Here is a 16,650-nt window from a genome sequence, read left to right on the forward strand (position 1 = left end):
TAACTTACCAGTAGTGAGAGGAGTACAATTCTGCTTTTAACAGCGTGGGCATAGACAGAAACATCACACAACTGACGCTGACATGACGTACTTTATTTCATTTCCCGTTGACATCTCCCTTCCTTGCCCCACTTTGATTAACTCAGCAGTCAGACAGCTATTTTCAAATAAGTAGTGAGGTAGCTGATAAATGTCAAGTAGTATTGCATGTAACTCTTTGATCTCCCAGACACAGCGTTTAGTATCACGTAAAGTTGCAGTACAAGGTGAAAGATATAAAAGAGGAGAAAGATCTGTCAATGATCATGTATGGCAAAAAGTATTACATTATCCAGAGATGATAGTTATCAGTTATTCAGATTAAGGTAAGCCAGAATTGGCTTTTAGTTCTTTAGATCAGAATAACAGATTTTTAGTCCTTTAGATCAGAATAACAGATTCCTGGATGGTACAATAAAAACGTTTACCTCAATTTTTCTGCATGGGTATATATCAGTTAAACAACCCAACTTCTTGCATGGACTGTGTGTCACTACTGCTGTTATTACTGCTGCAGTTGTCAGGAGGATAAACTGCACGAATGCCCTAGCATTGCCAGTACAACTCTGTTCTTCCAGTTGAATGCATAATGAACTCATTAGTCTCTCTTAGACAAAGAAAAACTGTTATCTCTTCATTAACTGGTGAACATCTTCCTAGTAATTAACCATGACAAGTCCATTCCACATGGATGACATCACCCAGGCATCATTTTAACAAGAGCAGGAACCAACTTGTGCCATTCATAGGGAACAGTCACACAGTGCAGGAGAAAGTGAGAGGCACGCACCAGTCTAGCTCATGCTGGTGAAACGCTAGAGTAGTTCTGCTGCCCCAGGGCTTCTTCTCTTCATTATAGGTGCATAGGTCGCAAACACTGCCAGGAACTGTACTGTTTTTTTAGACCTTTGTTAGCCCAACATCTGTTATTATTTGAGAGAGCATTTTGTAAACTGGGAAAAATTCTTCCCCCAGATTTATCCATCTGCTGACTTGATGGATGTTTATCTATTTGTATTTGTTGTACTTACCAACAATAATATAGTGAAGATGCAAACTCCAGAGTGTTTAATAAATGATAACGATGCTTTGCTCTCCTCCTAGCTCATGCCCTGCTGGCACCTGCGATGGATGCACTTTCTACTTTGTGTGGGAAAGTGCAGAAGCTTGCCCTCTGTGCACAGAGCAAGACTACCATGAGATTGAGGGAGCCTGCAAAAAAGGATTTCAGGTACAGCATCCCCAGCTCCGAGTCATGTGTGTTCATTTGGGTAAAACTTGAAAGCTGTTGAAATTGTTTGTGCAAGTGGACGTGTTAAGTGCATGTAGACTTGGGGATCTCCGGCTGTGTTGAGACTCAGGAATATTTGTGCCCATGGCAGCTTTCCTCTAACCTTTGTCTGTATGGGTAAGACCTAAACTCTAGATGCATTCCTACATGCAAGCATGCTGTTTGTAGAATGGAATGCCTAAAGGACATCAGTCCTTAGGTAGCCATAATCATCATGGCAGACTAGACAGATTTCAGCTTAGAAATTCATCTTTTCTTGTTTGCAAAGTTTTTGTTACTGCCTCGTCTAATCAAATATTAGGAAATCCTTTCACTTGTTTAGAACTGCCCTGTTGACAAACGTTTGCAAAGCAGGCACAGCCAATTTACAATGCCTGTACAAACTAAAGCATATTAAGTGAGGATCAGTAAAGAAGAGGAAACCCTTTTGCCACGTTTGAATCTACAGCTACAATCAAGGGGACGACTGAGTTGACAATATGACTGAAAACCAAGCACTTGCTTTGGTTTTCTTTTATTGAAAAGATGTCTAACCCATTTACCAAAAAGCAGCTTGTTTATTTCAACTTTAAATAGTTCTCTGTTTTCCTACAAACAGCTCATTTGCTGGTGTTCTATGATTTCTATTTGAAAGGAAACCTTGTATGTATGGAATGAACCGAAGCATTGCATTAGAGGGGTTCCCTTGCCAGAGAAAAGGACCAGCACTTGTGAAACGGTGGATTTTTGGCTAAAGGTTGGAGCTGGTGTTGGTGCTTTCACTGCTGTGCTACTGATAGCTTTGACCTGCTATTTTTGGAAGAAGAACCAGAAGTAAGTTCTGCAACTTGTGTTGCATATAAAAGTAAGCTTGAGGTATTGAACAAAAAGACGTTTCATGGATCTGACCTTATGACGGTGTTGATGAAAAATACGGTGCTCGATCAGTTTGTTGATTGACCAAGCTGAGTTTTCTGCTAGCAATGTTTTTCAAAATGCTAGATTGAAAAATATAGAAAATCCCCAATAATTTATTATGGGATGATTTCCTGACAGGAGCTGTCTTTTTAACCCCTAAGAGTTTGAGGTTGACTAAGTCCTGAAGCAATATGGTTTTCTCAAGGTATGAAGACCAAAAGGGTATTTCTTTAATCTAACTCATACCTTTCAGCAGGACTTCAGATAATCTAAATTATAAAATATTTGAATAGGGGACACTCATAAAAAAACAAAACAAAACAAAACAAAAAACAAACAAAAAAAAAACCCAACCCAAACAACAACAACAACAAAAACCCAACTAAATGAATACCTGTATGGCTTCCTGTCTTCAGGCTGGAGTATAAATATTCCAAATTAGTGATGACAGCGAACTCAAAAGAGTGTGAGCTGCCAGCTGCTGACAGTTGTGCTATAATGGAGGGGGAAGATAATGAAGAAGAAATAGTATATTCAAATAAGCAGTCACTGCTGGGGAAGCTGAAGTCCTTGGCAACAAAGGTAAGTGGTAATCAGTACTATTAATACTAAAAATAATTATTACCATTATTTATCACTGGACGCGATGAGGCTGCGATGCCAATTTGCACAGTGCTTTGTGTAGCCTCTGGCACACATATCGCCCAGTTTGCTCTCAACCTGCTGAAATCCACAGTGTGAGTAATGATAAGTGTTTCAGGGAATTAAAGAAATGCTTTCTCTTCTGCAGGGAGCTTCCCGAAGCATTCTTTATTGTATGGGCCATGCCTAAAAAGAGGCATGGGAAACCTCTCTTCCTGGATTCCTACCAGATACCTCCACTGAAGCAAACACAGCTATAATAGATACAGGAAATTAATATCAGGAACAGCCATCAGTCAGCTGCTTGTATACCTCATCTGGGCTGACTTCATGGCTGACTTGAGAGCCATAATTTTCAGGATTATAGTATTCAGATGAAGAGAAGCATCAGCTAAAGCCCATCACCCAATACAGCAACCTCCTCCATTTTGTTGGAGAGCAATAGCAGTAAGCATTTTTTTGCAGCATGTGATGCAGCATTGTTATATGCTTGAATTCCTAGCACAAAGGTCTTTTATGTCCTTTGATTATTTCTCATGGGGACAACAGAAGTCATGGTAGATACCATAAGCATTTTGATCTTTTTCCAAACGCTTTGCAGTCAGTGGGAAAGTTGGTGTTGTCTTTAAGGGGGTCCAGCTGGGGCATCTGTTATTACAGGAAAAAGGTGAATGACATTTTCCCTTTCACACAGTTCTGCTGAAGAGGGATGTTTCAAAATAAGAAGGTTTCTTCAACAATAATAATACATAGAAGCTTTTGAAAAGTGACTTCTTTGTTTCTTGTCTGAATAGTATTTCAGAAAGTTGAATTTTGAGATTTTTTTCTCATGTTCTTTGTTTTCCTTTCTGTTATTGAGTGCAATGCAATGTAACTGTGTGTCCTTTCTTTTCCCGTAGTTTTCCTTTCTCTTGGTTGTCTTATATTTTTATTAGAGTGCTTTCTTCTTTCCACATAACTGTTCCCCAGATCTTCCTCCTAGGACATGGCACACAGCTAATGTGCAGAACTTCCTCTTGCCCCTGCCTTGACTATTTGTCTTGTAAAGTCAGTCCCTTTCCTTGTGGAAAGGTGAAAAAATGTAATGCTAAGGATTTTGAAAATGTAAATAAAATGAAAGCACACAAAATTTTATGCAGCTTTCACAACAATGGATATAGATTCCATTTTGAATCCTATGGGAATAAGTTTCCAGTAGAACTTTGTAGGATATAGGGTGGTATTTTTTTGTACGTGAAGTGGCTTGGCTGGATGTGGCTGGGCGTGATGACCAGTGCTGCTGAGGGTTATGTTTTGCTGTACGCTTGATAACTGTAAAAGCTTTGCTGATTCAATCTGCAGCACCAACCACTGGCTTCTGCCTGATTAGAAGTATAGAAATGAGAGTGTGGGAGAAATGTTGGGTTTTTTTCCTTTCTTTTTTTTTTTTCTTAAAAGTAAGCATTAGTGCTATAGTATTAGACCACTCAAATGGAAAGAAACTCCAAAAGAGTTTTTTTAAAGTTTCTACATCCATTGTAACAGGTTCCCTGAGTATTCTCTCCTTTTTAAATAAGCCTGTCAGATATTTCTAAGCTGATTCCCTTTTTTCCTAGTAGATAATCATAGCTGGCAAAGTCAGCTTACAGTATTTCATTAGCTTACTGAAATCTGTGTCCTGTATCCCTGCAGATAACTGGAATTTAATATATATTTCTCCAAAACAAATGTTATAGGCACTATTTTTCATTTATGGAAGAGATGAAGAAATTCATCTCCTGATGTATTTGCATGTAAAATACAGAAAAATAATAGAGAAAAGCAGAGGAGAAAAAGAGAAGAAATTTAAATGGAAAAAACAAAGAAATAACTATCTTAACTATATGTTCAAGCTACGGGCAATGGCATTTCTTTGAGACAAAATATCTAATGAAGCTATTAATGGCTCTGAGAACCCAAGCAATTTAGGGCTAGGACTGTAATATAGTAAGAAATAACTATTATTTTTAATGAGAATATGGAAGTTAAAGAATCATGAAACTGCCTGAGGTTGGAGGCTGTTCTAGTTTCATCTGTTGTCTGTAGCATAACAATTTCGGATCCTTCAGAAGAAGAAATATATTCTCTGCTGTAGGCAAATGCAGGACAGTTTTCTCCTGCTCTTTCTCACACGTGCACCAGACTGTCCTGATCTCTGATGGAGACTGCTTTAAGGACCAGAACATGAGTTAATGTAGTTCCCATTGTGTTTGTGTACGTCAACTAATAGAAAAGATAGGTGCACAATGCAAGAGCCAGCACTTCCCAGTGAGTAGCTTTGGGATTTTCAGTAGCTCCAGTATGGACTGTCGGGTTGTCCTGACTTTGCACCCTAATACCTTCTGACAGAGAGGCTGGGCTGTCGCCCAGCAGGAAAAAGATAGGAACAAATCAATCTTCTGTCCCTGATTTTTGTATGGCAGAGAGTTTGCAGACTTTTTGTCTTGTCCAGAAGAGGATTAGGAATGGCGATCCAGGAGCGGGGCAGAAGTGTTCAGATTCACAGGCTTTACTCTAAACATTTTCTTTTAAGTATCAAACAAATTACTAAATAATCATAAACATAGATATGGTTATCTTACAATTCCTTAGCTCTGGCTGTCTTCTGCTATGAATATGAAATGCAAACCTTCCCTGTACCCTCTAAAGAAAATACCATGGAAAATTTTCTTTTTGTCTTCCTGGCAAAATTTTTTGCTTTTCTCTTCTTAGCATAACTTTGATAATTTTGCATTTTTTTTCACAGAATTAGTGGTGTTATTAAACAATAGTCAAACTGTGCTCTTCGTTACTGTGGTAGAAACAAAATCTTTGGCAAAGGCTGCTCTGAAGTTTTTAAGAGAAGTGACTGTAGCAACTGGTGCAGTGAATTTGAGAATCCCAGCTGATGGGAACCTGTCTTTTCCATTGCAGGAAAAAGAAGATCACTTTGAATCTGTTCAGCTGAAATCCTCAAGATCCCAGAATATATGAAGAATTAATGCTGCCTTCAAAGAAAGAAACCTGATTTCTATTTTTACAGGACCATATTTTAAACATATTCTGGCACACATTGCAGTAGTGATCTCGGTGAGAAATGCTCAGCCATTTAGGAAGAAAGAAGACAGGAAGCAAACCATAAAATTGGATTGCCTTATCACGTGATTGAGTACCTTGCCAAAAAAACCCAAACAGATGCTTGGATTCCATACTGGGAATGAAATTTAACTCAGGAAGAGATATACATACTGCAAATAACATTATTTTTTTGCATTCGCCTGGGCATTGCTCAGGCATGCCATGTGATTTATAGGTACCTTTCATTTCCTATCTCTCCTTCTACACATATTCGTAGGAAATGATTTTCAGACAGGCCTGAATCCTCCTGCAAAGGTTGTGCGTAGTCCTTTAGTTGCATACCTGTGAGTTCTCTTAAAATCAAAGTTGTGAATGGTATGGGGAACAAGCTGCAGATGAGTTCTGAGCTGAAGAGGATGCTTTTGATTTTAATGGTTTGGAGGGCTTGGTGGTCTGCCCTTGGCATCTAATGCAAGAGACATGCTTCTGCACCTGTAAGTTGAACCCATTCTGTTGCCTAATTCATGGCAAGCAGGGTTGAGGTAAAAGCTAATGTTATTGAGTTTAGACGTGCTAACTGCTGCTGTGTAAATTGCAGATCTGGGCTCATGAGTTTATAGGCAGAAGTAAGATCAAGCTCTTTAAAGACAGGGAAAATGATAGCTGCAGTACAGTTTGCACTCATCGCTCTCTGTGGAAGCTTGTCCTTTCAAGAGAGGTTGGTGGCAGTTTCACTCCCCTCCCTTGGGCTGCCAATATGCCACCTTCCCCTTGGGTGCAAGCCAGCAAAGCCTGAACTGTGGAAATAAAGCATGAAATCTCCACTTTTGGAGATCAGGCATCAGCTTTATCAGCTGATAGACTTATTAGAAACACTCAGCTGCATCTGTTCCTGGCCCCAGGCAAGGAATGAGGATGAATGCCCAGGGAAGCTGAGTGTGTGGTTGTGCACTTAGGCAGCTCAGCATCTAAATGTTTTCTACTGTCAATACAAGTACCTTCTTTGAAAGAAGGGCACAAAGTGGTTCCTTGAAAACTGGAAGCTAGATGGACTTCTTCATGAAATCAGTCACATTGTAAGCATGAGTTCTTCATAGAGCCAACCCCAATCATGTCCTGGAATTCTCACTGAAGTCAAACTCAAAGGAGTCTGAAAATAAGGCAAAAAATACTTAGGAAAAAATATGCAAGACTTGTATAGAGCCAGGAGAAAATGAGGAACCAGTTTTGTCCTGACCTCTGGTCAGACTCGTATTTCCATTCCAGTAAAATTATGTAAATGGTGGAATGCATCAAAGCCAGAAGAGACACATGGGCAGAAAAGGTCTTTTATTACGAGGAATATAGATTTTTTGGTTTTATATGACTGAGCTATATCTGTAAAAGAGGGCCTGCTTTTAAGTAAAATTTAAATTAAATTGAATTTTCTGCACTCTGAATACTTTATTATGCTACAAACGTGGACAAAAATTTATGAAGTTTAGATTTTTTGTTTCTTTAGGGAAAATTCAGCTCAGTTATTTTATATCTCCTGTCACGGAACACAGGCGTTGCTCTTTTGCTGGGAGATACTTCAGGCATCTTTACAGAAGCGGTGTACATTTTTTGTTCTTCTTGGAAAGGCACTTCACTTTCCCAACAAAGATTTTTATGGGGTATTGTTGAATGTATATTAAATACGCATTCTTTTTTGTATATTTTGTACCATGGCACACTTATTGTACATTGTATTTGTCGTCATGATGTCATTTATATATGGTTGTCAAAGATGATATGCTCACGGAGTAATTCGCTATGGCTTTGGGATTTCACTTCTTGGATCTTTTATGAAAAGGGTTTTTATGTTGTTGGTTTTTATTCAACCGGTGTGCTGTAGCATCAAAGATATATATCTGATGGGCATTCATAAAATAAAGTGAAAATATATTTGAAATTTTGGACTTGAGATATTTGATGGAACTAAAGCCTTTTCTGACCATTTGCAGCCTGCAGTAGTGACTAGAGCTTTTTGCTGCCACCAAATTGCTTGAGTCAACATCTCTTTTTTTCCCCCTTCTCATTTCGTATGTTTTCCAACCCATATTGCAGTGCATTCTCTAGAACAACATTTATTCTTTCAGATATCTGCTGTGTAAAAATGCCTTAATGTTTCTGAGCTGTACAAAATTTTACATAATAGCACAGGTTTGTTTGGTTCCTTTTCTCCTTCCCTTTTGTTTTCTGAATCAAGCAGAAAGTGGCTATTTTTTGTTCGCTCTGATAGACTTTGCTGGATGACCGTTTGCAGCTCTGCTTCCAAAAGGTTTGTCATGATATTGTTCAAAATTCTTCCAGGCAACTTTATAGTGTAGCTGATAACATAGTTAAAACTGTCATATTTTGCTGACCTTTATGATCTTTTCTTTTGGTTAAAGACATAGCAGGAAGGGGAAGTTTTTATTTTCCCATGAGAGATAAATTTTGGAGCCTTTAGCATTTCATTAAGAAATCATCTGTCTGTGACCTGTTCTAATACTTACAGCAACCTCCCTCTTTTCTCCCACATGGAATCACATTAGGATCTGTTATTTGATGCCATAAAACAATGTGAATTGGTCTGTTATGTGTTTAGTTGATTAAATGGAATGCATTTTATTGCTGCATTTGCATGCTTTTCTTTGAAATCTGGAGTCAAGCAACTGAATCTCTTTGAGGATTAAGCACATTTTATGGTGTCTCTTTATTAATTATTGGCAAATTAAGCATAATGTCATTGTTTTAGCTTTGACAGCACTTGCTAGGGGGTGAAATACACAGAGAATGTATTCTATCTGGGTTCTGATTATATTGTTTGATGTTTGTTGTATATAACAGGATTTATTTTAAATCTAGGTTTTGGGAAAATTAAATGTCTTAGAGCCACAAAGAGGGTTATTGAGTAGCTTCAAAGAGTTGCCATCTTTGTTGAAAAAGAAGATTACTCTTTAAAAGAAGTTTTTGGACCCTTCATTAGTAAAAGGGAATGTTTTCAGTGTTATGTTTGCTGTTCAAGCCAGAGTCAGTAAGGCCCATAAAACAGAGACAGCTGATTGTAATCACACAGGATAGGAGATGTTACTATTTAGGAAACCATGGTTGTTGACTCATCTCCAGTAGTGATCATAACATGTGCTTCAATGTAAGAGTAAAAACAGATGTGCCAATGGCAAAGACATTTCTTCTGAAGCAAGGAATGCTGCTGGTTGGTCCATGTGAAGAAGCATGAAGGACTTAAATTGATGTTCTAGGCAATGATAACCTTAAGAGAAAGCTTCAAAAGTTCTACTTATCTTCTAAGAGAGAGTGGTGCTTTCAAGTCTTTCCCCGTGTGTAACTTTCTCACAGAATCATTTGTTTCTGTTTCTCGCTGCTTCTGAATGCATGGGAACTGTGCTTCATGGGCAAATATGTAAGGAGATAGATGGAAATAGAGATAAGATTTGCAAGGTCAAACTCATCCTACCATATATATTGTATCACAAAAAGTGCTGACATCTCCAGACACCTTATTGACACTTCCCACACTGAGTATATGTAACAGGGAAGAGACCACCATGTTTTGGTATATATAAAGTTGGACCTTAACAGGAAGGTCCCATGTGCTGTGAAGCACAACTCTAACAGCACCTAAAAGCCTAATTGAGGTAGTGTGAGTGGGTGTTCTGTGTGTGTTTGCTTTAATAAAAGACAAACAGGAGAGACCTCTGCGAGTGTTGGTGTTATGTACAGCCCCAAATGGCCTCCAGTTGCACCAAGGAAGGTTTAGTTTGGATATCACGAAACACTTCTTTAGAGACGAGGTGGTTAAGCACTGGAATAGGCTCCCCAGGGAAGTGGTTGAGTCACCATCCCTGGATGTGTTTAAAAACCGTTTGGATGTGGTGCTCAGGGACATGACTTAGTGGAGGGTTGTTAGTTAGGGTAGTATGATTAGGTTGTGGTCGGACTTGATGATCTGGAAGGTCTTTTCCAACCTGAGCAATTCCAGGATTCTATGATTCTTGCCTATGCCATTTACTTACTGTCAGCAGAAGAAAGCAAATTGACCTTCCCAGCCTCCTCCCTGCCACTGATTCCTACCCATCCTCTTCCTATTGCAAGAAAAATCCAGCCTGGCTCTGACATCTTTAGTACTTAAAGTAACAACAATGAGTTTTTGTCTGGCTGTTGAGAAGCTTTGAGGGGGGCATACATCTCTCAGATTGCAGACTGCAAATGCTAATGGTAGACAATGTCATAATGTCAGCAAGCTCAGCACCTGCACTTGGCGCTGAGCTAAGGAGTTGTTTCCATCTCCCTTTTCTTAAGAGTGCTAGTCGTGAAGGGTTGCATCAGAAAAGTTCTTATCCAGAGCTCAGATTTCTGGGTGGAACAGTGTATTTTGGACTCTTTGCATGGATTTTTTTTTTTTTTAAATTATTATTATTTATTTTGTTCAAGGAGAACATGATATTTTTAAGTAGGATCTGGTCATTTGGAAACAAGTACTAGAGGTTTTTACTTTGAAAAAATGCTTCCTTTTGGAATTTCTTAAACTATATTTACTTTATAATTAATACCAGGAAAAATGACCACTGAGAGACAAAAGGATTATGTTTTTGCTTTCAAATTTTGGTCAGGACTTAACACTTCCCCTACCAACCTCCACCTTCTCCACCCAAAAAAAAAACCTACAGCCACCACTACCAAAAACACATAATTTCCTTTACTTCAGATAGAATTCTGATGGTTTTATTTCGTCTTATTTTTCTGCTCAGCCAACTGATTTTTCAGGTTCCCAGCTATGGTGCTTGGGACTCCCATACACCATGTAAGGAACAATGGCAGGATCCTCTGTGCTTTGAGGTGATTTACTTCCCTGTTTATATATGATAGGAGCACTGAAGAGAAGGGTTTTATACAACTGGAAACAAAATCTTTTTATTGTTTAAAATTGAGAAACACAAATGATGATGTGAAAAGACAGAAATAATAATTAGAAGAAATAACTAATAATAATATGATGTTTCTCCAAAGATTTTTTTGCTTGTCCAGTGTGCAAAGCTTTTGCCAGACTATGATATTTTCCTTTTTGTTTTGCTCTGTTTTGAAACTGGATTACTTGAAGTATGAGATAACCTGCATCCAGTAGAAAGCAGTGAAAACCTTGCAAAAAACAGATCTAAGTAAAATATAAGTCCAGAACATTCAGTAGGGATGGAGGTTCCTGTGTTTTTTGTTGTTGTTGTTTGTTGTTTTTTTTTTGGTATGTGTTAAAAACCCACAAGCTAATGGCTTTCCAACCACCTGTGTTAGAATTCAAAACATGTTCTAACACAGACATTGGGTCATTTTCTCAGTAGTGCTATCAGAATGAATGAAACCTTTGGGACAGTGAGATCCTCACCTGCTATAAATTGATGCCAATTTAGATTCTAGGGATGCTGTTGGTCTGACACAGTGCCTGTCATTTCAGTGTAAACTTTGTGATCTGAGAAAGCTTGTTTAGGGATATTTATCTTGCTTAGGGATATTTTTCTCAGTCTTAAGTAGCAGTCTAAGAAAACTCAGGAGACTCTCCACAAAATACAAAGGGAGTAGAGGTTGACTATCTCATAGCTCTATATTGCAGATAGTGAATCTGAAATAGATGATATAGATCTGACCCTGCTTGTTGCTTTCCATACAAATTGATAAGAAATTCTCTCTGGCTTGGGCACTTTTAAGATATTCGTAAAGATAATGTTGATAGAAGGACATTAATATTACAGTCAGATACTCTGACCTTTTGGCATACTTATAAACAGTTTCTTAGCACACAAAAGAGCTTACAAAAGTCACATGAATGTCACTGCGCAATCTGAGATGCTTTGAGAAGTCTTGATTGAGAAAACAGGACTCCCAGTGTGTCAAACTATGACCCCTGTGTCATGTATCAAGGTAGGAACCAAGCCTGAAGCACTTGGCACTTTGGAGCTTGTAGAGGGAAAGAAACTGACTCTGTGGGCTGTGCAATGTCTGTTCTGGGCAAGTCACAGAGATTTTGGTACTGACCAGCTCTATGATGCAGAACCTGAGGGTGTGTAGACATCAAAAGGTCTTTACTGGTGAACACATGGATCTGAAAAAAAAAATTATCTACCTACGAGTAGGGATTTTAAGAATCTATGTTTTGAATTTTGCATTCAAAACAGCTGCTTTCTTCACCAGTTCAGCCCTAACAACTTGCACCTTTCCAAAAGTATGTAAAAACATCTGAGATTGGGCTTGAGAGAACTTGTGCATCCAACAGCACGTATCTCTGGTATCTGCCTTTCAAGCCTCAGTGGTGTTGCCTTTGAAGTCAGTGAGAGTTTTGCTATTGACCTCAGCAGGAATGAGATCAACGGGAACAAGCCCTTAGGTAAATATGCCCAGGCACATTAATCAAAGGTGTATTTGTTTCCTTAATGTCTTACTGGACTGGGAAAATTGAGGATTTCAGATTGAGACAGACTCTGAGTGGCTCTCAGAGAGCAGTTACAAAATCAGGTATTTTGCAGTGGTCTGAGTAGCTGCTATGTGTGTATTGAATTGTTTGATTTGAATGCGAAGGTCACCCCAGAGACAGGTGTAGATGTCTCCTGGTTTGCTCTTTTGTTACTTTTTTAGCCTCTGTGTCTCTGCGGTGCTCCAATTCCTCTTACAGCACTGGTGATATGGAACCAGCTTTGTTTTGGCTGGAGGTATAAAACAGTCTAGGCTAATTTTCTGACACATCTCCTTCTATCTCTTTGCCAACATAATCTAAAATGTCTTAGCTTTTTATATGCTACCAGTCTGCCATGCACATGGCAAATTTAAATCATGCCAAATGGGTGAACCAGTGATGAAAGTTTTGTTGCTAATGTCTCACTGAGATGCAATTAGACTTTTTCGTGTTTGGAAATTATCCTGCATTTTATTAACAAGAGAAGCACTTGAGATGCTTTAACAACGTGCTTATTTTTTCAGTGAGAGGGAATTTATACTTGGCCCTGACAAAGCATTCATCATAATCACCTGCTTTGTGACGTGGATTTTGTAACACAGGCACACTCCCATACATGTATATGTGTATACATGCACACTATTCATGCAGGCTTTTTACCCTTTATACCTACCCTGGTGTTAAAGGAAAGGTTTCAAGGAGATAATGACCTTAAAGGAGGAAGAAGCAAAAATGAAACCATGCTGAAAAACTTTTATCTTTTTATTATTGGTGCCTTTACATTAATACTGCTGTTTTGTGCTGAGAAAACCAGTCTGTTACATGTAAGGTAACTGTAATATACAACATAGAAATGCAGTCTAAGTTAATTACAACAAGGAACTACAAAAAATATCGTAGGAAAGAAGTCACCTAACATTGCAACTGTGCTTGCAACAAATCACTCCCTTACTTTAGGACTATGCACATTGTGAACCATGGTTATTTACATGTCCCTTATGACCATTAACAACAGAAGGGCTAAAATCAGTCTAAAAAGTTCCAGAACGTCACTATATACTGTACAATCCTCAAAAATAATTTATTACACTGTTTCTAAAAAAAGGTACTAGTTTTCTTTTGATTTCTTTTGTTTTCTGGTGTTTTCCGAAGTGCACAACATGTGCAAAGTTTTGCCTAACAGTCTAAAAACTCAAGAACTGAACCGCATGTCACAATCACAGAGATGAAGTGGTGGAGTCCAGGACTTCCCTTCCGTTGCAGACGGTTGGTACGTACATACTGGCAGATGCTGAAAGAGAAAGAGGGGAATATCAACTGATGTCATGAGGGACAGAAAGTCACAGCAACACACAGGATTAGAATTTGGATGATCTCAACCACGTCACCCAATTTAACCAAGATGCCCTGTGGAAAAGTGAGTACAGGTGACACTGGCAGTGGAGCTGGCGGAGGTGTAGCACCTCTACAAGTCATTGCAGATCTGAGGCTGAAACCTCCTGGAGGAACCTGATTTCTATTTGCTGAGTGTTATGAGGGGTTGGGATGAGTAAGCATGTCTACGAAGTGCCTGAATAAAATGCATTTTGGGGAGGATTTTGGACCACTGAGCCTCACATAATAGCATTTGCATAGTAGTGTGAGCCAATGTAGCTAGAGTGATACAAAGATGCCTTTTTGGGTTAAAAAGTGAACCTTTGGATTTTTCATTCATTATTGGCAGAAAATGTAAGGTCTGATCCTACAAGCTTCCAAGTATTTGGAATGGCCATTCCTGAAATAAAACATATACATTTTTAAATCCAGGAGATAATCTACCTCTGCACATCAGGACTGTGTGCTAATCTAATTTTGAATTAAAAAAAATTAAAAATTGATGTGCATATTGGATGGATGGAATGATGAAACATTTAAATAACTGAATTTTAAAGCAAAATTATCTGTCACCTAATCCCAGATTACTTCCTGGCCATAATCCCCTGGATTTCTGGGAGCTCTGGATTAGGATTCAGTAGGTAGGCCCAGATTCTGTTACCCTTGTCTGCATTGCCTAAAATTTTATTCAACAAGTTTTCATTGCTTCATTGATATGACAATTGAATCTGAGTATCACAGTTTGCTTCTAAATGTGTTTGTGTTTTCACTGTAAGAGATATTACCATTCTGCCAAAGCCTTGTGGTTTCTAATTTAAAGGCAAGCTAGTTTATCCATCTTTGTAAAAATTATCCACTGGGCATCAGCAATGTGTTTTCCAATACTCCGTGACATATCTGCTTACAGCACCATAAAGCAGCTTTTTGAAAGACACATTAGGTTAATGATAACAGTGACCCAGAGAAATGTGATGCCTTCATCAAAGAAAACACACAGCAAGCAATGACTTGGTAAACCCAATCATCCACTGTAAAAAGCAATTTATGCAGCTGACAAGGGCATGCTCAGTCTTCCAAAACTGATGCTGGCTGCAGTCCCTGTTGCAAACTGGTTCTCTAAATACTCTTAGCATCATGTTCAAAATTGATCATTATTTCTTCAGATCAGATAGTATTTGCTTTTTTATTTTTTTTTCCTTGACTGATTAAATATTTCATATGGAAAATACAACTATTTTAACAAGATGAATTTAGAGGTATTCCTGGACTAACCTGTTAATCCAGGCAGCATATAATGCTAGTAAGCAGAAGAATCTAGAGTGAACTCTTGCTGTGAGTTAGGTAGATGGAGTTTCATCTTTCACAACCTATATACATGCTGAAATCTGATATTTTAAGGTGGAAAGGCTTCAAGTCATGATTTTATGAAGATTAACTGTCAAGTTCTACATTCAGTTTTCAGCTGGTTAGTAATCTGGCAATACATTGATCTGAAAGTTTTATTATCATGTTTTGTATTACCACTTACTGTTGGCAAATAGAAAAATCAGTACTACTTAGGAGACTTGTTTTGAGTCCTTGTTCTTCTGCAGTATGGCTACGGGCAAAAGCATTTTGCTGCTGTGAGCATCACACACCCAGAACTTTTTTAGCTTCTGGGGTTCTTTGAAGTCCAACCCACTGAAGGGTATGAGTAGCTTGAATACTGCAGGAACTGGATCAGGAGGATGCCAGAGTTGGACAAGAGGAATCTGGTGGTAGGTGAGGAGTGAGTGGCTTTGCCTTTGGAGTTCCCAGGCTCCCTCCTCAGCAATTACTTCTCTTGTAGTGCCGGGAGGCAGTGTTCACACTGAGAATCCAGCTCTCAGTTCTCTCAGAACAAAAGCTTTGACTTCTCGCTACAAAGCTGAGCAATGTTCAGCACTGGCACTGGACAGCTCTGAGTTTCTCTGTGTTGTAAAGCAGGAGCCTGAAAGACTGCTGGACCTCCTAGAGACACCTCAGCTGCATTTTGCCATGCACACCTGCACAGGCAGGCAGACTCAAACTTGGGCGCACAACTTTCTCTACTCATGCTCACAGCAAGACAGATGTGAGTTAATGATGTAGAAAAGCCATAGTTTGGAGTTAGGGCTGGGCAAAAGATGTACTGAGAGAAAATTAACCAGCTTGGCTGTAAACAGTTCTTTTTCTGACCCCGCTAGAGAACACCTGGAGGAGCTCACGTCTGTGTGCAGCTCTCCATGTGGACAGCACTTGAGTGAATGACACTGCAAAAATAAGCTAAAAGAGTGTAAAAGCTCAGCCCAAGTCATGCAGGTGCTTAAATCAGCCCTGAGCAATCTGGGAAGTTGTATAAGTGCTGATCTCCTGCCTTATGAGAACACCTCTCATGCCCATGGAACAGACCCCAGGAAAATGGGGCAAACATCTCAATAGGTGAAGCAGCAGTCTGCCAATGGTGAATTTTTAGACCCAAACAAATATGTATAGAAACAAGAATGTCATCTATCAAGGTATACATATATCCTGCCTCTCTTCAGCTTTGAAGCTTTGATCTTCTATAGTCCAAACTTCAGCTGTTCTGTGATCAAAGCTTGGTACTTTTAAGTCACGTTCCCTCACTCAGCAGCATTCACCTCTACTGCATTCTGCAGAGTTTGTAGCAAGACGAGGAGCTGAATTCAGGTAACTGCATTTGGTACTCCAATTAGCTCTAAATTTGACTACACTGATGCTTATGTGGCTCACTAGCTTCAGGCCCTCCCTCCATGTCATTGTGATACACATTTAGATCATAAAATGAATGATGTCCAAGAGTGGTTGTAAGATATTTTTGCTTTCCTCTCAGTGCTTAGCCAGTTTT

General features: G+C 38.9%; 2 protein-coding genes across 4 annotated transcripts in view; one reads left to right on the forward strand and one right to left on the reverse strand.

The window, feature by feature from the left end:
• ELAPOR2 (endosome-lysosome associated apoptosis and autophagy regulator family member 2) overlaps nucleotides 1–8,083 on the forward strand; it is a 98,306-nt gene extending 90,223 nt beyond the window's left edge. Inside the window, exons 19-22 of the mRNA XM_031590603.2 lie at nucleotides 1,144–1,270; nucleotides 1,965–2,143; nucleotides 2,644–2,809; nucleotides 5,801–8,083. Coding sequence (XP_031446463.2) covers nucleotides 1,144–1,270; nucleotides 1,965–2,143; nucleotides 2,644–2,809; nucleotides 5,801–5,860 — 532 coding nt within the window. The 3' untranslated portion in view covers nucleotides 5,861–8,083. The remainder of the gene's footprint in view (nucleotides 1–1,143; nucleotides 1,271–1,964; nucleotides 2,144–2,643; nucleotides 2,810–5,800) is intronic.
• Nucleotides 8,084–13,191: 5,108 nt separating this feature from the next.
• The window catches only part of GRM3 (glutamate metabotropic receptor 3), a 110,468-nt gene continuing 107,009 nt past the window's right edge, over nucleotides 13,192–16,650 (reverse strand). For all 3 annotated transcript variants that reach the window (XM_090135174.1, XM_090135172.1, XM_031604108.2), the window contains exon 7: nucleotides 13,192–13,701. In XM_090135174.1, the coding sequence (XP_089991300.1) occupies nucleotides 13,628–13,701 (74 nt within the window). In that variant the 3' untranslated portion in view covers nucleotides 13,192–13,627. The remainder of the gene's footprint in view (nucleotides 13,702–16,650) is intronic.

This window comes from Phasianus colchicus, chromosome 1, assembly GCF_987193195.1.
Source record: "Phasianus colchicus chromosome 1, bPhaCol1.hap1.1, whole genome shotgun sequence".
Taxonomy (NCBI): Eukaryota; Metazoa; Chordata; class Aves; order Galliformes; family Phasianidae; genus Phasianus; species Phasianus colchicus.